The sequence below is a fragment of the Ilyonectria robusta genome, assembly GCF_021365365.1.
Source record: "Ilyonectria robusta strain PMI_751 chromosome Unknown BGZ61scaffold_8, whole genome shotgun sequence".
NCBI lineage: Eukaryota > Fungi > Ascomycota > Sordariomycetes > Hypocreales > Nectriaceae > Ilyonectria > Ilyonectria robusta.
This window is the reverse complement of record NW_025764442.1, coordinates 586,577-609,128: the sequence shown is the minus strand read 5'-3', so window position 1 is coordinate 609,128 and position 22,552 is coordinate 586,577. Positions and strand designations below refer to the sequence as shown.

Below are 22,552 nucleotides of genomic sequence, written 5' to 3'. Positions count from 1 at the left end.
GAACACAGCGGCCTACAAATCGTGATGTTAGTAATGACATTAACCTGTTCTCCATGGACGCAGCAGAAGGTGGGACGGTGAAAGAGCCTTACCATACAGCATGAGTATCTGCATAGCCGCAATAGCATAGTTTATGTAGATGTCTCCACCGCAGAGGGTCGCATTTTTCAATGTATCGCAATTGCCATGTATATCGCAGAGATTAGCATTTTCAACCTGATAGCAGCTCCCTTTGCTGGTTGTGTTTGTTAGGTAATGAGATACACCCCATAACCAAAGCCGGCCAACGACGATGGGAACGCAGCCATGGGAGTGAACTTGATGAAGGATTTGTAAGATCCAGTATCACTTCCCGTGCTGGATATGCAATATAAGGCGAAGAAAAATACGACAGGTTCCGACACCGACATTAAGATTGCACTCGAAGTCTAACTGCAGAATATGTGAGTTAAGTTTTGTTAATCGTAACCATGATGCCGATATAATTCAAGTACAGGGAGTTCAAAAGAGTACCTACATATTTGTACTCTCTTTGATGACACGGTACATACTCATTGCAAAACTTGCAAGTATAGGCCCTGTTACGAGAAGTATCACAGCCATGCCTAGACATTGACGGATATCCGAAGTTGACGGACGCCGCGGTCCGGTCAGAAGCGAGTCATCCAGTGTTGTCTCTTGTGCCACAGCGTCAGGGAGCTGGAATTTGATGTTTCTGGGCTGAGAAGGGGGAGGCGTTAAAGCAGCCTCATTATCTGCTGCATGAACTACAGCGGGTAGTATGTCATCCGCAGGGTTTTCGTCAACATGCGAGTTTCCAGGCATTCCAATGCTGATCGATGAATAGTTGTCGATATTGGTGGTAACTCCTCGACGCCATCTCTCAATGAGATAGTCACGAGAATTAATCGTCGAAAATGTTCCTTCGGGGAGTCCCGAGTGCCTGATTCGACGATTGGGCAAATATGCTCCCGTGAAAGCGTCGAGGTTTCGTGGTACGAAAATTCACCGCGGTCGCGGGTTGGCGTGTCTTGGAGCTCCTGATCCTCCCTCTCTTGCTCCCCCTGGGCTTCGCGTAGCACCTCGAGAGTCTCAGCTATGTCCCTTCCTTGCATCAAAGTAACGTTTTGCATAACAATTTGGATGGACGCCAGGTGAAACTGAAGCCGCCGATGGAGGTCTTGAATTCGGCGAGTGAATCGAAAATTGGAAAACGGGCTGGAAAGGGACGGCCCAACCGATTCACTGGCCAGCTGCGTTTGAAGCTCCTCGAGGCCATTTCGAATACCGTCAATAGTATTCTGGAGGACTTGATCTTGATTCAGCGGCGTGCCACTGCCTGTAGCTCGGCCAGAGAATTGAGACCACTTATCTCTGAGCCGGTCTAGCACGCGAGATGCCAATACCAGATCGCCTTCGAATTCTTTGAATTGAGCCGGTGCGTTTCTGACCCAACTGATCAGGCTGTGTGTGAGATTTATGAGAAGGACGATGTCGCCGACTGAGAAGCCGAATGACATGGTTTATAGGCATTTATTGAAGCTGGGTCTCGGTTTATCAGATGAGGTGTAACGTACCGAGTGGATCTTTAGGTCAAGAACAATTAATCCAAGTTATGCGTTTTGTGTTTGCCAATTGCCCATGGCCTTGAATAAACATGAAAAGTCCAGGGGTGTCGCAGCGTAAGCACAGTTTTGCACCACTAGAAGTCAACCTTGGCCCGTTTGGCCGTCTGAAAGGATTTTCAGCTGAAAGTTTTATAAGGCTGAGAAAGCAGCTAGCTGTAAGAGGGCTGCAATGCGAGGGGCGCTTGCATATTCGCTCGACGAAAGGAACCACCATTGGCTATCTAGACTGCAGTGCTGAATGAGGAGTCTTGGCCCTTGGAGGAAGGATCTCCTTGCAGGCGCCCAAACCCGTAAAAGAATTAACTGGTTCGATTATTGCACGATCTGCTGCAATTGACCACAGTCTTACCGATAAAGACATTGCTCCGCCACGCCTACAAGCAGCATAAGTACGCCCCTTCTTGAGTAACCGTTGGATTCTTCTTTTCTCTGAATGTCGCTGTTTTGTACTTTGCCTAATAAAGATCCAACCAATTACTCCGTACATCCGCCACTATCACCAGAGTACATTATCTTTATTTTCTTTTGCGCCCGACGACATCTCTATATCGAAATGGACAGACATGACAGCACGATACAATTACAATCCAGGTCCGACACGCAGCTCCTAGATGTAGATGCAGAAGACAGACCTCGGGATAGAAGCAGCACAAGCGACGCGGATGAAAATAGCCATGAGGTCAGAAATGAGAGCCCGCCACGACACGCCCGAAATGTTCTTGGGGCTTGGGGCTTTGAGATTTTTATGCTACTCTGGAGCATCGCCCTTCTACTAGCCATCTTCTTCATCTTGATGCGTCATCGGCGGAAAGAACTTCCCAACTGGGGCGACACCATCACCATCAACGCCCTCGTTGCCGTTTTAGCGACCCTTCTTCGCATCAGCATTGCATTCGTTGCCGCGGGAATCACAGGACAGGCGAAATGGGATTGGATTTCCCAGCGATCGCGTCCCGCCAAGGACATGCAAATATTTGACGACGCCTCTCGCGGCGTCATTGGCTCCCTCAAGCTCATACCTCTCGTCTGTTTCAAGATGCCGCTAATTCTAGGCGCTGTCTTCATCACCGTTTTCTCTTTCGCCATTGGCCCTTTTTCCCAGCAGGCCATCCAGACTTATCCATGCTCTCAGCTTAGTCCTGAACCCGCCACCATTGTGACAGTCAACCGAGAGCAGGCCCAGAAAATATCGATGTCGGATAATCATCATCTACTGGCGATTGACTTTGGTTTACGCGTGGCCATTCAAGATGCTCTCGTCAATCCATCCAACGACTCCAACATTGGGGCTCTGTTTAGCTGCCCCACGGGTAACTGCGAATTTCCCACCTACGCCGACAAGAAGGACTCCCCACGAGAGCAATTCATCTCTCACGCCAGTCTAGGTATCTGCAGTGGCTGCTTCGATGTAGGAGAGCTCGTTGTAGGCCCTATTGTCAATGCCTCAGCAAATACTACCGAGTTCCGCCTCCCTATACCGCTCAACGCATACGAGAACAAGAATTCCACCGCCATCACCATGTACCACGACACGTTTTCAACACCTCTGGCCATTAAATCTAGAAACCTCTCCTGGGCCCAAAATGTGACAACGATTGAGATGCAAAACCGGGCTCGCTGGGCCTTCGCATCCTTCTCCATCCTCGCCGCGTCGCAGGGGTCCTGCAAGACAGTTGACCATTCTCTCAAGTGTTCAAAACCGCAGGGTTATGCCGCTGCATCATTCTTTCTCTACCCTTGTATCAAGTATTACAAGGGAAGCGTAAAGAGCGGAGTTCTCACGGAAAAGGTGGTTCGTGATGTTCCACTACGACTTCAACGAGCTAAAGAGGTACTCGGAGCGTCGCCTGGGTCTGATCCTGACGACTGGAAGGGTGTACAGGTTCCCTGTGCAGTAAATGGTACCCTCTACACTTCGGAGAACATGTCGACTGCCGCCGCCGCTCTAGGGCCTGATGCTGTGGGTACTGTTCTTGCTCACACAGAAGATTGGGCCAGCCAAAATCTGAGCCAAGTAACCAAATATGTCAACATCACAGCCCCTTTGGAGTGCATTTTTGAGCTAAGTGGCTTCTCTAATCGAGTCCTTGCCAATTACTTTTACTCAGAGCTCGAGTCTTTATGTCCTCGAGTGGGTGATGTGTTGGAATGCGATCCCTGGTACCTAGCCGCCCTAGCACACAATGGCACTGCCAGTTTTGCAACTGTTGATGAGGATATCACCTCTTTGGCGTTACGCATGACAAGGGAACTCAGACTTCACGGCCGAGGCCCTCATCAGGACATCGCGGGGGCTGTCAAAGGTGATGCTTTGAGGAATGCAGTGTGTGTTCGTGTCGAATGGGCATGGCTTGCGCTTCCAGCCGGGCTGTGTGTCTTGAGTATCGCAGTAGTAGGTTGGACTTTGGTGGATGGCCTTCGCCGAAGAACGGGGCCGTTGTGGAAGAACTCGATCCTTTCATTGATGCTTCAGAACCAACCGGGAATAGGCGCAATGGGCCTTGATTACATTGAAAAAATGGCAAAGGGGCTGCAGATAACTTTACAAGCAAGAAGGGAAAAGAGCCCTTTTCAGATATCTTCTAATAGAAAATAAGTCCCACCGCAGGCTTCGTGCCTGTTGAGTTTCTCAGGCCGCTGGAGTACGGTGGCAAATGCCCAAAATCCAGCTTGTATACCTAATATACCACAGCTCAACTACACTGGAAGCTACGTAAATAAGCTTCTTATATGATTTATCATCTTCTATACTGATTTTATCGCTATTCAATACTCAATCGGTTGTATCTTAGAATTGAATACTAATGCTCAAAGTGATGGACTGTAAGAAGTGAGCACACTAAAGATTAGAGGCTAAGTGTGCTAGAAGTTAAGGGTCTTATAGTAGTTATAGAAGGTACCTGTGGTAGGAGTTTAGGGACTAAATGCGCTAGAAATTAGTGGCTAAAGGTGCTAGAAATTAGGGGTTTCCCATTTGGACCTTTTCCGCACCTCGTCCAATGTGCCACCGTACGATTAGCTAACTGCAGCACGGAGCCTCTTCGCTCAGTTCCAAGACGTGAAGCATTGACAGTAAACAGAGTAATGACACCACCACTTCTAGCATCATGCAGCTTGCGTTCCGCGCGGCCGCGGCCGACGATGCCATGGAGCTGTATGCAAGCGGCTTCAACGCCTGGAACCAGCTCATCTTTGAGCCGTCCATGATTGAGGAGGAGCCAGATGACCTCCACGTCTTTACAAAAGTTCTCGGCGCCCAGACTATCAGTCGGCCACTCTCGCATCTCTGCTATACTGTTGGTACGCAATGTTTGGACGGGCTTAGTAGTGCTTTGGCTATGCTGATAAAACCTAGTTCATTGCGATGAAAGCAAGTGTCTCGCTGGGTCATCTCCGAGTGCAACCATCCTAGACGCCGGTGAAAAGGACATTTTTGATCACATACATGCCATCTCGGCGGATGGTGCGATTCTCATTGCCCAAGACCCGACAACTGGAGACACTAGTCAATCCATTGCAAGATATCCGTCCGCGAGTGCGTGGAAATCAGGCATCGATGGTAGATCGTGGCCTTGCAAGTCCCCTGTCAGGCAGATGGCCGCCTACGACGCAGGGTTCGTCATCTTACACGAGGACGCATCAGTATCCACACTCGGAGATGTTCGTTTCGGGGACTGCTTGGGCCGAGAAGTGGACGAGTCGAGGTAGGCCCCTATCTCCAGGACAGTCAAGAATGCCTCGCTTACAGATCATCAGTCCCGCCGATGAGCCAGGTGTGGTGTCCGACCTCGGCGACCTCGGAGAGCCCGTCAAGAAGGTTGTTGCAGGCGGCTACAGTGTCGCTGCGCTGACGGAGGGAGGAAGCCTATATCTTTGGGGCGCCGAGTCATCGGGTTCCCGTAGTCGACATCAGACGTTTTCCGACATTACTAGGATTCCTAACTATGTCGAGGTCGATAGAGACAAGGACGTTGAAGATGTTGCCCTTGGGGAGTCTCACGGGATTGCCTTGACAACTGACGGTAGGATTTACGTTATTGGCGACAACAACAATGGTCAACTTGGTGCAGGGAGGGATTTCACAGGGATTGCCAGCTCTTGGACCAAGGTTGAGTTCAAAGCTCCAACCGGGTGGAAAGTAGTTGGCGTCGAGGCGGGGCTGAGGTCGTCATTCATCCTGACGGCCAAGTCGAAACCCATATAGCATCAGACCCATGGCACATACACCCATACTACCGGAACGAGTTCATTCAGCCTGTATGGCCCACTCTATTGTACATGCCGTCGCCTAGTACCCAGCCGCGTAGACGCTTCATAGACTCGTAAGATAATCCTCAATCTCTTGAGGAGTCAGCTTTCTGAACCGGGGGCCAACAGCTCCCTCAACACCATCAATACCCAGAAGGTGGTCCGCAGGAGCACCGACGATGCCTGTATGTGTCAGCAACGGAAATCATAATGTCAAGCCCAAGAATGTCTTACCGATCTCAATAGTATCACCATTCATCTCGCCCTCGATGTTGTCCTTCAGGGTCAGGAGGGCAATGTGAATGGCATCCTCGAGCTCCAGCTCCTCCGAGTATCGCTTCTCCAGGAAAGTCTTGGCCTTGGTGGCGCTCTTGCCGATGGCCGTGGCCTTCCAGGGATAGTAGCTGCCCGAGGGATCAACCTGGTACAGCATAGGGCCGCCCTTTTGGACGCCGCCAGTCTTCTTGGTAGGCTTCTTCACTTCACTGTCATCACTGTCGTCGGAATCCTCCTCCTCCTCAGGCTCGATGCCCTCGTCCCATCCAGCGACCAACAGGCTCACGCCGTAGGGTCGGACACCGGCAGACTGAGTGGCCTCCTGCATGACACGGGCGACATCCTGCACCAATATCCGGGTGGGAGGGTACTCGTTGTAGATGCGCTTGTAGCCGGTGTGCGAGACCTTGCGCGCGCGGTCCACCAGGATTCTGTAGTCGGGTCCCATGCCGGAGTACACCATACCGATGTTAGGAGTGATGTTGCTGATCTTGGACAAGGAGCTCTGGTCGGCGAGGGGCGAGGATGACTTCTTCTCGGTGGCGAGGACGATACCGTTCGTGGCTATCCATGGTCAGCGGCAGTTCGTCCTAGAATGTCCCGTGCAGCGCGAACCTTTGATGCCAAGGGCAGTTATACCCTGGTTGACGGCGTTGAGGGCATACTCTGTGGACACAGGTTAGTTCCGCTGTTGGTGTCTATCGCAAGCGACCTGGGAGCCCTATGAGAGTTCCCGATAGCCTAAAGCCGAGGGTCTGCATACCGATCTGGACCAGCTTTCCGCTATAACCTTGTCAGTATTGCTGCCGCATCACCGCCACCGTCATCGGGGCAACGCACCTGGGAGAGAAGGTCGTGAGGGAGAAGGAGTATCGGTCGGCCATGTTTGCGAGTCCTGCTGGGAAGTGCTCGACGAGGGGGCCGGGTGTAGAATATCGGTGCGGGACGGATTGGTGGTTCTGAGGGTGACAAGGGATCAAGCAAGCAAGGCTGCAACTGGAGCTTTGGTGTTTGGCCAGCAGCTCCCGCCTCTCCAGGCACGGCCAAGCTGCGCGTCAAGCTCGGGCGGCGGCAGCTGGCTGTGTCGGGGAAACACATTATCCGGGCCCGGGCTACAAACACGTTTGTCCCCACACACACCCTCGCCGATTCTTATTCAGCACAGCCATCATCAGTTTCTCGGCAGGTTCGGTTGAATTCCTGCGCCCTGTGGAAGGCTGAGCTGGCCTCTTCACCATTTCCGACATGACCTTGGCAACCTGGTCCCTTCCCCGCCATTTTGCACTCTCTCCCTCGCTGAGTCTGACCGAGCTTGCTATTCTACATGTAGGTTGGGCCTGACAGCCTCATTGGGCCATTGTGACACAGCTACGACCACGCACCAGATCTCTTCTGTTGGCAGCTGCTATCCCCTTCTTTGTTTTACCATCGCATCCACAGGCATCTTCTCTGAACATGGATAACCCGACGTGGGATTGGTCCTCGGTTGGGGACAGCTCATCCCACCAACCTCAACCCGACGCGACTTCGGAACCGACGCACCGCCGACCGCCGCCAGCCCAGCCAGAGCAGCCGCCGCGTCCTGAGCCTCGAGCTGCGCCGAATGGCAGACAGTACGGTCCTCGCACATGTCGCATCTGCTTCGACACGGAGAACCCCAAGTTTCCGACCGAAACTGCCAGCACTTTTGGACTCCCCGCCTCGACTCGGCCCACATACGCTTCTGATGACCCAGAGCTAGGACGACTGCTTTCACCATGCAAGTGTAAGGGATCGCAAAAATATGTCCACGAGGGTTGTCTCAATGCTTGGAGACTAGCAAACCCTACTGAAGCAAGGAACTACTGGCAATGTCCGACTTGCAAGTTCACGTACCGAATCTCGCGCCTCAGCTGGGCGTCTGCCCTGAGCAGCAAATGGGCACAGTTCGCCCTCACGTTTGTGATTCTCGTGCTGGGCATCTTTGCCCTTGGTTTCGTCGCCGACCCGTTGTTCGATCTTTGGTCCGACCCCATTGGGACCATCGGCGAAACTGTCACAAGCGTGGTATCAGATATTGAGGCCTTGAAACAGCCCCCGTACCAAGAGCCTACATCGTGGGCGGAGCACTTTGTCAAGGGCTTTTTTTCCCTCGGCATTGTCGGGCTGGCCAAATCCATGTTAGCAATGTCGCCCTGGCACTGGTGGAACCTTCGAAGCAGTGGTCTTATGAATACTACTGGCAGACGACAGGGAACTGGAAGGGCGCGAGTTGAGAACATCAGCCTGATCTTTGTTGTCATCGGGGCTTTTACCTTTTTGATGGGTATCTGGAAGGTCGTCAAGGCTCTCAGCGCCCGTGTACTCAGCAACATCAGTGACAGGGTTGTCGACGTGGATGAGGACGACAATGACGACTGAGTCATTCACGAGTCCCATCAAGAGTAAGAAAGAACAATGATGATCGCTTTGTTATGGTTTCCGCGAGAGCAGATGCTCAACCGTGTGCTCACTCGATGAATGTTATGCACACTCTTAAGTTGCCTCGAACTCGCTCCTCCGCGTCAAGTCAACTAGTCTGTGTGCAAAGATTTACGCTCTGCTTCGCCTTGACTAAGGACCGTTTTGGTTCCTTACTCGTCGGCCTGTATGAGATTATCAGTCACAAGCTACGCTTCTGGATTCCTTCGGGCGTCCAAGAGCGAATTCGGGTATCTGCTAGGTACACACCAGTACAAAGCTGTAAGCAGACTGCCCAGTGAATGCCTGATACATTCTATTTCGAGAATAATACACCATGTTACCGATATCTCAGTGTTGTCTTGCGCTCGTGCCACATTGACCTTCGCGTCCATGGGCTTCCCCTGGTTGTGGTAACAATTACGCCTCATCTAAATTGTCTCAATATAAACATGTCATTATTTTTCTCCCATTGCACTCGTAGTAAATTTCTGGAACGACAATAGCGGCATCTGGAGTGACCTTTCACATCGTGGTTTCACCGATCCGTCGCTCCATGTCTTCGGATATTTATAGGTCCGACACCGAGATGACGTTCGTGGTTCCTCATATCCCCTGCAGCAGTATGCGACCCATGTGGGCCGCATCGCGCATGCTCGTGCTGGACCGAAAGGCCATCTATCAAGATTGTGCGAACGATGGCTCCTTGATCCCTCCAACTCTTTGCTGGTTTCCGCTCGAATTGTCGCTCTTTTCCTCACACCGACTCCGGCCTCCGACCTAGCCCGCCGAACCGAACCCCAGAGCGCTTCAAGGTCGCACAGAAACCAGATCGTCTTCCCGCCAGGAGTCGGTGCTTTCGATTCTCCTTGGTTGCGACTTGCGATTCCAACGCCCTCACGACTTGAAAATCGATGAGGTGACCCCGTTACCGAACCCTAAGAAGACGCGCAGATCTAGCACTGCCCTCGAGGCTGTCCGCTCAGGCAAAATGCACTTCGCCTACCCTCCTCGCAAAGACTCGAACCCCCCACCATTCCGACCTAGAACTTCGAAGGTGCCGCTGTTGCGACCGAGTCGCCTAAGAACTATACTCTTGCTCCTGCTGACCATTGTTGGGTTCTTGTGGCTTCTTTCCGGTCCGAGGAAGGAACCTCCATATCGCGAGCATGTGCCCTCTGGGAACCCGCCCGTCGTCATCTTGACCGTCGTGGACCCAACAAAGTACAGCGATGAGTACCTGAAGACGATAACAGACAATCGAGAGCAGTACGCCGCGAAACATGGTGAGCATCGCATGGAATTTTCGTCTACCGTGTCGCAACTTCTGACCCGGCGTTTGTAGGCTACGTGACCATGATTGTAAAGCTATTTGACTACCAAACCGACGGCGCCCCTCAATCATGGGCCAGAATCTTTGCGATGCGACACGCCCTTTCTTTATACCCTGAGTCCAAATTCATCTGGTTCCTCGACCAAAATGCCTACATCATGGAGTTGGACGTGTCCCTGGAGGACCAACTGACGGACACGACGAAGCTGGAGGGTTTGATGATCAGGGACCGGTCCATCGTGCCGCCGGACAGCATTATCAAGACTTTTACTCATCTGAAAGGAGATGACGCTGCCTTTATCATCAGCCAGGACGAGGCCGGGCTTGTGATAAACAGTTTTCTCATCCGCAATGGTGACTGGGCCAAGTTCTTTATTGAGACATGGATGGACCCTCTCTACCGAAGCTACAATTTCCAAAAGGCTGAGAGACACGCCTTGGTAAGTTCTTACAGCCCCATCGAGACTGGACTTTCTAACTCTGCCGCAGGAACACATCGTACAATGGCATCCCACGATCTTATCAAAGCTCGCCCTCGTGCCCCAGCGCACCATTGCCTCGTACGGCCGCAACAAGGAGGGCAACTCGTACCGAGACGGCGATTTCGTGGCCCTTCTGATAGACTGCCACCCAACCGGACCCAACAGCTGCGACAAACAATCGCAATCCTACCTGAATCAACTGCGGACTAAGGCCGCCGCGGCGGAGCAGAAATCCTAGACGACCCACGACGAGGCATTATGGAAGGCGGGAGTGAAATTATGGCGTTTGAGACTTGGAGCATCTCCGGCATGGAGGAAGCGAATCTATGTAAATCTCTTGGCGTTATCGGACTGTTCCAGGATATTGGAAAGCATGAGGGCGAGAGACGGGACTTTTGGGGCAGATGGTCTTCAGCGTTGCGTCTGGGGAATCGGTGGTTCAGTGCCATTTAAGACGAGGGCGACAGCATTCAAATTTCTCACGAGGGAATTTTATATTGAAGAACAAAGTGCTCAACTATTGACGTACTTAGCATTTGAGGGACGTTTCGTTTTATTTCAGGCTAGATTATGACAGTCAGCTCTGACTGGTGAGTTTGAATGCAGAAATGAGCCTGTTCAACTAGCGAGCAGGCGTCTTCAGCCGGGCGGTTGGCCACGGTCATCCTGTGTGTTACCTTTGTGCTTCTTTGGAGGTTGATTCTGCTCCTCCGTGTCAAATACCAGTCTCGTAACTCCTGGCATACTTTGAGGCCTAACTCTTGGGCTGGATGCCTCGAGGCCGAAGCGTAGGTGCTCTCGTTCAACATCTTCTTAAAATCGTTAGAAGTCACATCGTGGTTCCGAGGCGCTCGGGCTGCAAAAGGGAACAAAAAGTTGCCGTGGCCATGGATTTTCTCGACGCTTGGGTGTCAATTCCTAGATCACGGAGTGGCTTGAGGGGTTGAGTCCCGGTTGATGTTGCACTGACCGGACATGAAGAAATGAGGCGATTCCCAAAGTCGCGAAACGAAACACCCCGTAACTGCAGCCGCAGGTGCTCTTAAGGTCGGAGTTGTGTTACTTTTTCTCGAATCAGGCAGCAGGGTCCCGATTTTAGAGACAAGACACGGTGTTTGCGCGTGTTTGTTTGTTTGCGTATGGGAGTTGGAACACTGACCCAAGAGAGCGCTTCCTTTTGATCTGCATACCTACAAGGGGTTAGGTATGAGTAGGAGTATTGCTATTCGCACACTCTCAAAATGCTACTCGCACACTTAAGTACAACAATACACCTATTAGTAAGTTTAATCTGAAATTAAAGAAGTTTTATTCTTAGTGTTTATTCTTTAGGTCTTACTGTTTTAATTTTATCTTTCAATTTATTTTAGGGTAGAAACTGGAACTCTAAGATACCTAAGGCCGGCGTACAGGCCAGGTACATTACCTACTTATGTACGATTAACATTTTGAACGTGTGCGAATAAATACTCATCAGTGGTTAAAGAGGGCACACATTCCTTCCCAGCGTATTAACTCCCTGTTCTTTGGGTGGTCAGCCTCCTTTACAAGCCTCAGCCTCCAACACAAAAGCCGCGCCTTTCACAAGGAATCACGACACGTGCATTCTGTTTGCTCCAGACCTACTTGACAGCTGCACCAGCATTCTTCGTTTCCTGCAACTTCTCATCAACATCACCCCAGATGCAATCCCATCGGTCGTTTTCTGAACTCAGTCCTCAACCAGATTCAGCAACCAGAAATCCTCAACGATGGCCGACTCGAACTCTACACCAGCGCTGTACAAGCTGCCCTTGGAGTTGGTTTCTGCCATCAGTTCTTTTTCCGATGTCTCAAGTCTGAATTCCATTTCCAGAGCCTCAAAGGTCTGCCGACAGCTTTTTGCTCCGTATCTGCTTGAGAAAGTTTGGTTTGACGGTTGCCAAGCCTCCCTCACATGCCTCTTGCGCGGGTTTCTCCTGAACCCAACCGATGCCCCAGTTATCGGCCTGAGGAATCATATCAAGTGAGTTCATCTTCAATCGCCCCAGCTCCTCCGTTTCATTATTTAATACAAGTTTATAGATGCGCGAGCATTATTGTTCACTCGAGCCCCGCCACCTGGAGAAAAGCAGCCAATTCCTTCCGAGAAGTTGAGGGACTGCCGATGCAGATTCTTGATTCAATCCAGTTGATGGGCAACCTTCATACTCTGGCTCTCGATCTCGAATCGCTCCCTATCGATCAAACAATAGACCTAGCCAAAGCCTTGGAATCGACAGTGCCGTGGCGACTTCGACACCTTAGAGTTGCCTGCCACAGGCTGCTCGGCCCGGCTGTCATCGAACATTGCTGTCCCGACACGCTCAAGATTCTGCAGATGTCCGAAAACACTGAGTCTGAAGAATATGCTGCTGCAGCCAAGCATTGCAAGGGACTCGAAAGGCTCCGGGTCTACGCCGAGTCCAGCCACTGGTGGTGGGCCTCCTTGGAAAAAATTACCACACACTTTGCGCACCTCCAGTGGCTGGTGTTTTCTGAATGCCGACAGTATTATTTTCATCATGATCATGACCGAGGCATCCTCATTTCTGATGAGTCTGTTTATGTCAGTATTTATCTGGATATGGTGGCTCCTTTCCTTGCCTGGCCCGTATAATGAAGATTCTTCGTACGGGTGATCATGTATGATCCATGTAGAGAGCAATGTTGACTAACCACCGCATACAATAGGATAGGGCAATCGGCAAGTTAGAAACTTTTCTTAAAAAAATGCCAAAGCTCCGATATTTCGCCTTTTCACTAGGGCTAAACCAAGTGCATGATCAAATGCTGCACCCGAATGGGGAGGACGGATCTCCAGGTGTGTTTTACGAGGCATTGATCGATCGGATTAGCAATGCCCTGCCAAAGCTTCGACAGCTGTGGGTGGTGGTTGGATGGTCGAAGATGTGGAGAGGAGTCAGAACAGAGGACGGTGAGGCTATGTATACCGAATATGAGTACCTCGATGAGGCTACTCACTTCAATCGGGTATTTCCGGTTGGACTAGGTGATCAGTTTGGGGAATCATGACACATTTGTTATGAGAGGACGAGTGATTCACACAATGATGGAATGTCGCATGCCATAAGGCTATTTTAGGGATGTATTAGGCCTAATGAAATCGAATAGTCAATCAACAGTCATCTGTCGGGTTTGTGAATATGTCATCAAGTCCTTGGTCCGGCCTGTCAATCCCACGATTGACAGGCATAGGGTTGGGACCGGTCCCAAGTCAGCCTCTGCTGTGAGAGTTTAATGCGGCGCCGTTGTAACTGATGAGGCCAGGCCAGTACGAAATGCGATTTTTCTTGGTTACGCACCCGATCGTAGTCACGAGAGGCGAGCCTCTTGCGTGTAGCCATATCATGACGACGGTGGCCTCCACGACATGAACATGAAGGACGAGGTGCTTGTCAGAGTGCGCGTGGAAGCTTGTCAGACGCCAAACGTACACGTCATTGCGGTTCATTCGCAAGTGCAGACGTGACACTGGAGCAGTGCGGCACCGCGCAATCCGGAACGAACCCGCTGTGTGCTGGTGGTGATGTGTAACAAAGCGTCACGACTCTAAATGCCGCCCGCGTAGATACTGGCTTCTCTCGCGCACCTGTCTCCACGCGCAATATCCCCAACTACGGCGCACACGACGGCCAGCACAGTCAGCATCGCAAGCAGCGCTCTCCCTGCCATCAAAGGATCAAACGTCCCGGTCGACTAGCCCAGGGACCACGCCAGCCGGCTGCCTCTTCCGGCGGCCTACAACCGGAGCAAGGTCAGGGCATCATCTCGCTCCAAGGACCGCACCGCGCCGTCCGAAGCCCCGTCTCACGAACCAACCACTCGCCCTATCGCGGGTTTCATCTTAAGTGGGCGCTCTGACCAGGTTCCCCAGATCTCGTCCGACGGGCTTCGAACCGAATACTCTGCGACTCGGTCGTATACGGACGAACAGGTCAGAGTAACGCGTTTTTCGAACTCTTTCAGCTTGGCTGAGACAGCCGTTTCGCCTTGTCGGCCACGGTTCCATTCGCATCCCTCGTCGGGCGAGTCACAGCTCACCACGAGCAGAAGCCCACCTGGTGATCTCACAGTGAACACCGCCCGTCAGCTGATCTGACCAGCAGGCCCCAGCGCGTACGCAGTGTCAAACCTACAGTGCCGAATGAATGGACAAATGCAGGGACAACAAAGCAGTGTAAATTAACAAAGAATCGTAGTCTTGTTTCAAACGACGCGCGGCGGGATGAACTTTGCAGTAGGTAAGTTACTCCGTTGACCGCCTGCAGTTCCAGGACTTACAGTTGGCTGGCATGTGAGGCGCGTCCACAAAGAAACTTCGCCCAGAGCCTTACCGGCATCTGCTGTCAGGCCCCAGGGGCGGCCGCAGAGGGGTGCATATGCGGTGTCACTCCTGTCGAGCTGTGTGCCCCATCACATGGAAATGATTGGCTGGCGGTTGGGGAAAAGGCAATCACCAGCTGATGGCTGCAAGGCACAATGCTACCTGGCTTACACCACCACCATCCGAATAGCCGACGAACAATCAAGGGCACCAAGGAACATGTAACTTAGATGAAGGTCAAAATGCCACAATTTCTGTGGGCTTGTTTCTTAAGTCTATACTGAGAAGTGAAGAAAGCAAACGCGTTGGTTCTGTCTTTTGGTAATCATGTCCTATTTCATTTCATTCATAGCGAGTGGTCACCCCCTATCCTAGGGCGGCGCTTTCGTGGTGAGCATCCCTGCTCTACTGGGCCAGAACCTTCTTTCCGGAGCCGTAGGCAATGTTGGTGACGTCGAGGTTGAGTGCCTTGGTGGATCCGAGGCCACTGGGGCACACGGGCTGGTTGGAGACGGCAAGGTTGACCGCGCAGATCTCATCAACACCGTACTTGCAGATGTCGTTGGCAATGTTGTAGAGGCGGTAGTTCTTGGCGACCCAGCTGTTGGGCTGAGCAAGGCACGAAGACAGGTAGTTCATGCTGTTGGCAGCCATGAGAGGCAGCTTGCCATCGTCGAGCAGGTCCTGGCACTTGCTGGGGTGGACAGTCTCGTACTGCATCTCGATGCCACCGCCCATCTGAGGATCCTCGGCAGCATGCTTGCCGAAGCCGAGCCAGTTCCAAGCGGCGTAGGAGATGTCGAAGGCACCGCCGGACTGGTCAATCTTGAGCACGTAGATCTTGCGACCTTCGTGTGAGAGCTGAAGGCAGATGTCGTCGCAGCCGACAGAGCTAGGCCAGTAGGCAACGTGGTTGGTGTTGATCTTGCATCCAAGGACTCCGACGGACGACCCGTACTGGTCGTGAGGAGTCATGGAAGCAGTTCCGTAGCCGCGAGGGGCGAGGGCAGCGGCCGAGACCATGGTGGCCGAGGCGGCGGCGAGGATAGCGGTGAAGGAGGCAAACATTTTGTAGGTATTGGTGAAGTCGAAACTTTGTACGGTTGAAGCGTGTGAGTTGGTTGAAGTTGTAAATGTCTAGAGGCTGGCTCGACTTGAATTCTCAACGCACGGCGATGAGGAAAAAGTTGGAGAGGGAGTGTGTTGGTTAGATCACGGATCTAATTCTTGGGTTGGCGCAGCCGAGGGAGTGACGAAGAAGAGAGAAAGAAAGTGATATCGTGGTGATATCAAGAGAGTGTGTGTTGGGATGAAAGAGAGACTGGATCCAGACGGGGTGGACGCCGTGGTCTTATATAGATGGAGAGAGGGAGAGCATCTCTGGGGATTCGTAGGGGGGTGGCTCTCTCGACCGGGGGAAGAGCTACTTGCCCAAGCTACCGGGGACAAGACAAGATCCAACCGGCTGGGGCCCGAAGTGTGTGGCCGCGGGGAGTGGGCAGGGCTGCAAAGTGCATACATGCGCGGGTCCAGCGAGTTGGACCAAAGAGATTCCAGGATGGTCGATGCCGGGCCCCGGCACATGTCACTTCGTTGCCATTTCATTCCACCCGTGCTCAGTTGCCAGTGTCCACTGCCCAGCGGCAGCCCACAGTGTCCAGCTCAGGGAGTTTGTTTCCGCGCCGTCATGTTCCTGAGAGCCAATGTGGAGCCTCTCGGCGCCGAGCCGATGGGACGGGAGTTTTGCCGGGGTCGGTTGGGATGAAAACCGCATGGATTCCCGGCACACTAGCCAGTCGTTGAAAGCTGGTTCGGCATGGCGTCCACTGGCGTCCTCGGGCGTCCTCTAGCGCCTGGGCTGGCCTTGTTTCCCCTGGCGCTGCCCCTGGGCAAGGAAAAATGGCTCACCGTCCAAGCGCGCCTAAGCCAAGATCCGCCTAGGGCTGGCTTGAGGTTGCCACGATTGCGATGGCTTCCCTGGTCCCGCCCAGGCACGGTGCATTAGTCAGGGACCCGGGAAACGCACACACTCAGAGCCTGGCAAACGGGGGACGTAACTGGTCCATCGGGGACTGCGACTGGGCTGACCAGGTTTCATCTCCCGGCGAGGGGCAGGAGAGGGTGTGGTCCTGCGCCTGAACATGTGGCAGCAAGCCAAGGGGGTGTGCTGCGGGGAGATTCGCAGATGGCAGGGCTGTGACCGAACTGGCACCCCTGCGCGCACATTGCCTCTCGATGGATCGTCTGTCACCGCGCCGATTCCGTAGTCACCGAGTAGTTGCGAGAGCGGAAGCGGAGGGCGAGGAAACGGCGGAGAAAACTCTGCCACGCGGCTGCGGCTTGTGGGAGGGAGGTTGAGGAGCTAAGTTAGACGCTGACACTGTACGCACGCAGGTACCCCTCCGACAGCCCTCGGCAGGTCACACCAGATGCCCCCGATGCCTCAGGTTGCGCGCCGTGGAACCGTGGAGCCGTGGAACCGCGGAAAGACGCCAGAAGATGGCCGAAGACAATAGCTTCCGTCTGTCAAGAGGAGGAGCTAACAGTTCATTCGCATCTTGTGCACTGTGGTTGAGCCCGGCGCCAAGGCCATTGGGAGCGGCAGATGTGCTGGCCAAATTGCGATGGGGATGCGCTGATCACGATGACGGGAGTCTCATTAAGGTTGTTTTGCGGAGCTGCCAGCTGTTTCATCTGAATGCCAACAAAGAGTCCATTGTTTTCTCCTATTTGTCTTATCAAAGGGAGATGCAATCACAAACCCAAACATGCAGAAACAGAAACAGAACCAAGGGCCGGTGCCAGCGTCAATACCAGCGCCTGAAAGACGCACCAAGCCACGTACCAAAGCACAGTGTACTTCTTAGTTCTGGCTCGCATCACAGCGGCCGCTGCGAGGTGTCACCGCCGTGTGAGGGTAAAGTGTCTCCCATTGTCTCAGAATGGGGGAGTTTATTGCGTTTCCGCCCTCCCGCTCGGGCTGCCTTGCCGCCCAGATGGCTTCGTTTGCTTTTTGCTGCGCTGGCCGAATCAACCTGATGCCTTGTGACCAGTTCTCCTGCAGCCCAGTCCAGCCCAGCCAGTTGGTGAATCACTTGGCAACCTCCGTTGCCTCAGCTGGCTCAGCTGGCCCAGCAGTCAGCCATTCGTTTCTTTTTCTCATTTGTACTGTACGCAACTTTTTTGTAAATCACCACATCCCGCATCTCGGGGTGCTTACCTGGTTGGGCTCTTCTCCAGCGCCTCGCCCCTCACCGTGGCTGCGGCTCCGTGAGTGCTTATTTTTTTGGCCACGGCGTCAGCGTAATTTGCCTGAAAAACAAGGTGTCTGTTACCAATTTTCTAGGTCTCGGAGACAAATGTGCGTGTGGAACTACCCTACACCACTCAAGTTTCTTGGACTTGCCCACTATCTCCACTCACACTTCTCTCTCTCTTTTCTTCCGACATCCCGGGCCTTGCGCCGTTTTCTCAGGTACCAGCTGCGGAAAGAAAATTCTTTTATTTTCGTCGTCATTGGTTGGTACCTGCCCCTCCTCATTGGAAGCCCGTGGGATGCAGCCACTTCCGGCGGATGAGGCACCGCCATCACAAGGTGTGCCATACTCTTCCTTTGTTTGTGGTAATGAAGCAAGCCTTGTTCCACATAGCTGAATACAGTTTCTATTATTGTCAACAATAATGCAAACAAAGGTTAAGGAGCTGACGCAAATGTCACTCACGTACTGGCACCTCACTTCCACGAGGCCTGCTGAATGTCATTAGGCATCATTGACAAGGTCGTGGTCTCCACTAACACCGCCCTTACTTCGGACGTTGCATCTTGTCGCCTTCTGGAAATCCCGCTTGCCTAGTTTCCTCTATTCTCTTTGGCGAGGTGCAGTAGCTCCAACTTGAAAGCCACGAGCCAGAGAATACAGACTTTCGATCAGGTCCTCCCTCTCTCAACAATCCCCGCCGTCTGGCTCCCCACTTCCGTTATCTAGCCGTCCAATACGCCCACGTCTTTCAGCAACCGACGTCTTCTCCATGTGCGTAACTCCACTTGGCCCTTCGCAACGGAGCCGACCATGTCGAGTCAGTTCCGTCACCGACGTTCAGGTGACTACTGTGGATCCGCACCGTTTCCCACCGACCGGCAAGAATCCTCTATATGACTCCGACGGAACATGTTGCGACCAGTGCGGTCTAAGAATCCACCCAGTATGGTTTCTCAGCCGAAGGTATTGCCTCCATGATTCATGGGACTCTTCCTCAGCTTTTAGATCTCATGCTAGATGAGTCCGTTCTACACCTATTCATGCAGAGTGAAATCTTCTCTCCGGCAATGCAGAGACGTTGAACTGCCGAACAATGCAAGGGACGACATCGGGGCAGATCTTCCTATCTCGGACAATGCCCATCTCCCGCGAAACGTCCCCACGTGCCTGTTTTCCCTGCACTGTGTCGCCATTGAACTTGTTTGCCGGGCCGTACGTCGGAGAATGATGATTTCCTACCACTGTCGTAAGTCATTGATGCAACCACTTCAGTCAACCTTTGGGTCGATATCGGGATCCCCGTACCGAAACAACCTCGGATGTAAGCCTGTGCAGTAACGCGTGAGTGTCATGGTGGCGCCTTCGACGTGGCAATAATTCCAGCCCGGGTCTTGCCCAAGCAGTGATCTAGTTTGATTCGCAATGCCAATGCCCCGGGAGTGGTATAATCACCCTATGTAATAGAATGTATTTGGTTGTGTATGGGATTGCTTGTAGTAAGTGATTGGAGAGTTTCGAAAACACAGGTACGACCTTGGTGGTCGTATACTACTTTCCATATCCTGTTAACTTCGGCAGTTCTTTTCGTATTGCTATTCGTGCACAGGAATATTGCATCCGCACCTACAAGCCCCTTGGCTGAACCTCAGGGCAAACTAATATGCCTCGTATGCGCAATGAAACCCTTGGACCTTAGACTTGCCTTGAGAATAAATTAACCTGAGAAAAATCCTAAATAAAGCATAATCATGAGGGAATAAATACTAATTAGTTTTCTATAAAATATTTTTCCTAAACTGCTTTATTAGGACGAAAGGAAATTATTAGCAGTGTTGAGATATCTATGGTAATTATGGGTGCAAGTAGCAATAGATACCTATCCTTGAGTCGATAACATAATCGTCATCTTGTCCTGATGATGCAGGAATGGAATTGTCCTCCAGTAAGACAGTCTCCGAATCCTGTTGACCACATTGGCCATGGTAGCCAGGTATGGCATTCGCAATTGAAGATCCATCCATAGGCTTCCCTTGAGGCCATCATCTGGGTATGCTGTCGCACAAAGATGACTAGGCGCCGATGAGCTGGATTCTTTGTAACTCTCCTCCTTGACAAAAATCTCCTCCTCGACAGTCGTGTTCTCGTCAGGAGTCATCTTCTTCTAGAGTTCCATTGCCTCCGCGAGCCTTGCCTACTTGTCTTCCTCCACCAACTGCTTCTCAAGCCGCTTCTCACTGCGCTGGCGGAGAGGGACCAGTGGCAAACTTCGGGTGAAGCGATTCTTCAAGGTATCTTTAAAGCACGGAAGCTGCCTCAGCTCCTCGACGTCGCAGACAAGCTCTAACACCCCCAACAAGTTCACGGTGGCCTTCGCAAGTAGGAGCACGCTTTTTTGGGGTTAAATTTCGGTTTAATCTAGCGTATCTTGATGCGAGTACATCACAATCATTGACATTTCTCCGGTGATGGGCGGTAATGATGGGCACAGTTCCTTATTAATCCTTCGTGCACAACCTCTAAAACTCCTCAAGCTGACTTCGAACATTCCACCACCAGCCACCCACGGTACACCTCCAGACTCCGCAAAAGGGGTATTCCGTGCTTGGGCAATCTACCAGCCCGCTTGACTGTTTTTCCTGCTGGACAAAGACCTCGTGTGAGGATGGTCAGGGCCCGAGGGACACGCCCTCAGAAGAGGGGCCGAGATAAGACTCTTTGGCTAGAGACCCGACACCGACCAACTAAAAGATCCGACGGGCCGCGACATAGACTCAGGAAATAACAGTAACATAAAATTTCCATCAATATGTCTGATCTCAAGTTTCAGATGACTATTATTCTCAGATTTAATACCCTGGAGTTCGGCGTAGTTGGCTTAGATATTTTTGCTACAGGGTAGCAATCCAAGGTGAAGGACCCCTCCGAGAAGCCCCACGGCGGTGGGCTCGGTGAGAGCTGGCGATAATCGATAAGCTGCTCGGCCTAAAAAAATTTCCACGCAGCATCCTCAACTAAACCCATCCGCGATCCGCGAACACACCACCACCCGACGCAACAATGGCGCCAATCGCATCGCCCGAGCGAGCGGCTCTCAAGCACGAGAAGAAGTTGAAGAAGGAAAAGAAGCGCGCGCGCGAGGAGGACACCACCGCAGATGGCGAGCGAAAGCACAAAAAGTCCAAGAGCGTCGCTCTTGAGATTGCCGCCGAGGCTGTCAACGGCGACCTGAAGGCCGACAAGAAGAAGAAGAAGAGCAAAAAGGATAAGCACGCCGAGAATGGCGTGACGGAATCCGAGAGCGCACCTGCCGACGAGGAGACGAAGTCCGAAAAGAAGAAGAGCAAGAAGAAGAAGAAGCAGGTCGAGACCGAAGAGGCTGCCCCCGAGGAGGCAGAGAAGAAGAAGAAGTCCAAGAAGTCCAAGAAGGAAACCGCGGAACCGGAACCCGAGGCTCACTCGACGCCTGAACCCAAACAGGATTCTCCCACCGACCCCGATGCTATGGACGTCGACTTTGCGATTCCGGCCAAACCCTCCAAGTCTGCGATCCACCAACCACCCGACATCCCCGCGAACCCCCAGTTCCCCTTCTTCACCCAGACCGTCTCTCTCTACGTGCCTCTCTACCCCATTGGCTGGGCACAGCCCGTCACCAACTGCCAGTACCAGCACCTACGACACTTGCAGAACAAGTACGTGCCGTCGCTCCGAGGCGTCTTGCTGGACTACAGGAATGTGGCGTTTGGTGAGAAGCCAAGCAGGAAAGGCGCTGCTACGGACGACGAGTCGCCGGCAACGGTCATGGCTAAGGATGAGGCTGCTGTTGGTTTCGGCTGGATCACCGCTGATGTCGATCTCTTCGTCCCGAGCCGAGGTGCTTGGATGGAGGGAAGCGTCAACCTCCAGACCGAAGGACACATTGGCGTCGTCTGCTTCGGAAAGTTCAACGCCTCAGTCGAGGCCCGAAGACTCCCCCCGTCCTGGAAATGGGTCCCCAATGAGTCTCCCGAGGCACAGGGGTTTGAAGAGACTGCCTCCGTCATCACCTCCGATGACCACGGCGTTGTTCGACAGATCCACAGCACCGGCTTCTGGGTCGATGGCAGTGGCGAGAAGATCAAGGGCAAGATCCGCTTCCGAATACGCAACTTTGACGTCGGAACCAGCGGCGAGACCAGCTACCTCAGCTTGGAGGGAACCATGCTGGACAAGCCGGGCGAGAAGGCGGTCGTCGCCGAGGAGGCCCAGACGGCAAAGATGCGCAAGAACACCAAGGGCGGACAGATGCGACTGAGGAGGCGCGTACCCGAGTTTAGCATGACTCGGTTCGATGTCGACGAGGAGCAGACCCAGGATGACGAGGTGGCCAAGCGGGAGGTGTTGGCGGTGAGCGAGGATTAAAGGCACGGCATGGAATTCAAAAGGAGCCAGGAGTTGTGTGATACCTTGATTGATGAGGAGTAAACTGTTACTGCAAACGGAGAGGCATTCTTGCTCCATCCAAAGAGCTATCCATGGAG

The 22,552-nt window shown here is 52.6% G+C and overlaps 11 protein-coding genes across 11 annotated transcripts; 7 read left to right on the top strand and 4 right to left on the bottom strand.

The window, feature by feature from the left end:
* Positions 1 to 248: 248 nt before the first annotated feature.
* BGZ61DRAFT_477024 (uncharacterized protein) lies at positions 249 to 1,520 on the bottom strand (the record flags this gene model as incomplete). Its single annotated transcript, XM_046248852.1, has 3 exons — positions 249 to 357; positions 518 to 923; positions 1,010 to 1,520. 3 exons carry the CDS (start codon positions 1,518 to 1,520, stop codon positions 249 to 251), a joined length of 1,026 nt encoding a protein of 341 aa, XP_046105269.1.
* A 661-nt stretch (positions 1,521 to 2,181) lies between these two features.
* BGZ61DRAFT_517046 (uncharacterized protein) lies at positions 2,182 to 4,159 on the top strand (the record flags this gene model as incomplete). The annotated part of the gene is made up of 2 exons (XM_046252315.1): positions 2,182 to 3,953; positions 4,019 to 4,159. The coding sequence occupies 2 exons, from the start codon at positions 2,182 to 2,184 to the stop codon at positions 4,131 to 4,133; spliced, it is 1,887 nt and encodes a 628-aa protein (XP_046105268.1). The 3' UTR covers positions 4,134 to 4,159.
* Positions 4,160 to 4,690: 531 nt separating this feature from the next.
* On the top strand, positions 4,691 to 5,957 carry BGZ61DRAFT_219953 (regulator of chromosome condensation 1/beta-lactamase-inhibitor protein II). The gene is made up of 3 exons (XM_046238095.1): positions 4,691 to 4,928; positions 4,984 to 5,332; positions 5,385 to 5,957. The coding sequence occupies exons 1-3, from the start codon at positions 4,736 to 4,738 to the stop codon at positions 5,830 to 5,832; spliced, it is 990 nt and encodes a 329-aa protein (XP_046105267.1). The 5' UTR covers positions 4,691 to 4,735; the 3' UTR covers positions 5,833 to 5,957.
* On the bottom strand, positions 5,941 to 7,036 carry BGZ61DRAFT_477022 (nucleophile aminohydrolase; the record flags this gene model as incomplete). Its single annotated transcript, XM_046248851.1, has 5 exons — positions 5,941 to 6,059; positions 6,111 to 6,716; positions 6,768 to 6,818; positions 6,916 to 6,935; positions 6,993 to 7,036. The coding sequence occupies 5 exons, from the start codon at positions 7,034 to 7,036 to the stop codon at positions 5,941 to 5,943; spliced, it is 840 nt and encodes a 279-aa protein (XP_046105266.1).
* Positions 7,037 to 7,317: 281 nt separating this feature from the next.
* On the top strand, positions 7,318 to 9,043 carry BGZ61DRAFT_449813 (uncharacterized protein). Its single transcript, XM_046245657.1, has one exon. It carries the CDS (start codon positions 7,608 to 7,610, stop codon positions 8,550 to 8,552), a length of 945 nt encoding a protein of 314 aa, XP_046105265.1. The 5' UTR covers positions 7,318 to 7,607; the 3' UTR covers positions 8,553 to 9,043.
* Positions 9,044 to 9,248: 205 nt separating this feature from the next.
* BGZ61DRAFT_449811 (galactosyl transferase GMA12/MNN10 family-domain-containing protein) lies at positions 9,249 to 11,048 on the top strand. Its single transcript, XM_046245656.1, has 3 exons — positions 9,249 to 9,877; positions 9,937 to 10,364; positions 10,414 to 11,048. Exons 1-3 carry the CDS (start codon positions 9,583 to 9,585, stop codon positions 10,642 to 10,644), a joined length of 954 nt encoding a protein of 317 aa, XP_046105264.1. The 5' UTR covers positions 9,249 to 9,582; the 3' UTR covers positions 10,645 to 11,048.
* A 1,109-nt stretch (positions 11,049 to 12,157) lies between these two features.
* BGZ61DRAFT_531558 (uncharacterized protein) lies at positions 12,158 to 13,044 on the top strand (the record flags this gene model as incomplete). Its single annotated transcript, XM_046253724.1, has 2 exons — positions 12,158 to 12,411; positions 12,471 to 13,044. 2 exons carry the CDS (start codon positions 12,158 to 12,160, stop codon positions 13,042 to 13,044), a joined length of 828 nt encoding a protein of 275 aa, XP_046105263.1.
* Positions 13,045 to 15,177: 2,133 nt separating this feature from the next.
* BGZ61DRAFT_493279 (uncharacterized protein) lies at positions 15,178 to 15,840 on the bottom strand (the record flags this gene model as incomplete). Its single annotated transcript, XM_046250629.1, has 1 exon — positions 15,178 to 15,840. One exon carries the CDS (start codon positions 15,838 to 15,840, stop codon positions 15,178 to 15,180), a length of 663 nt encoding a protein of 220 aa, XP_046105262.1.
* Positions 15,841 to 15,960: 120 nt separating this feature from the next.
* On the top strand, positions 15,961 to 16,864 carry BGZ61DRAFT_219887 (uncharacterized protein). The gene has a single exon (XM_046238094.1). It carries the CDS (start codon positions 16,082 to 16,084, stop codon positions 16,535 to 16,537), a length of 456 nt encoding a protein of 151 aa, XP_046105261.1. The 5' UTR covers positions 15,961 to 16,081; the 3' UTR covers positions 16,538 to 16,864.
* A 1,289-nt stretch (positions 16,865 to 18,153) lies between these two features.
* BGZ61DRAFT_449805 (uncharacterized protein) lies at positions 18,154 to 18,633 on the bottom strand. Its single transcript, XM_046245655.1, has one exon. It carries the CDS (start codon positions 18,374 to 18,376, stop codon positions 18,182 to 18,184), a length of 195 nt encoding a protein of 64 aa, XP_046105260.1. The 5' UTR covers positions 18,377 to 18,633; the 3' UTR covers positions 18,154 to 18,181.
* A 2,456-nt stretch (positions 18,634 to 21,089) lies between these two features.
* Positions 21,090 to 22,433, top strand: BGZ61DRAFT_349955 (uncharacterized protein; the record flags this gene model as incomplete). The annotated part of the gene is made up of 1 exon (XM_046240186.1): positions 21,090 to 22,433. The coding sequence occupies one exon, from the start codon at positions 21,090 to 21,092 to the stop codon at positions 22,431 to 22,433; it is 1,344 nt and encodes a 447-aa protein (XP_046105259.1).
* Positions 22,434 to 22,552: the final 119 nt, after the last annotated feature.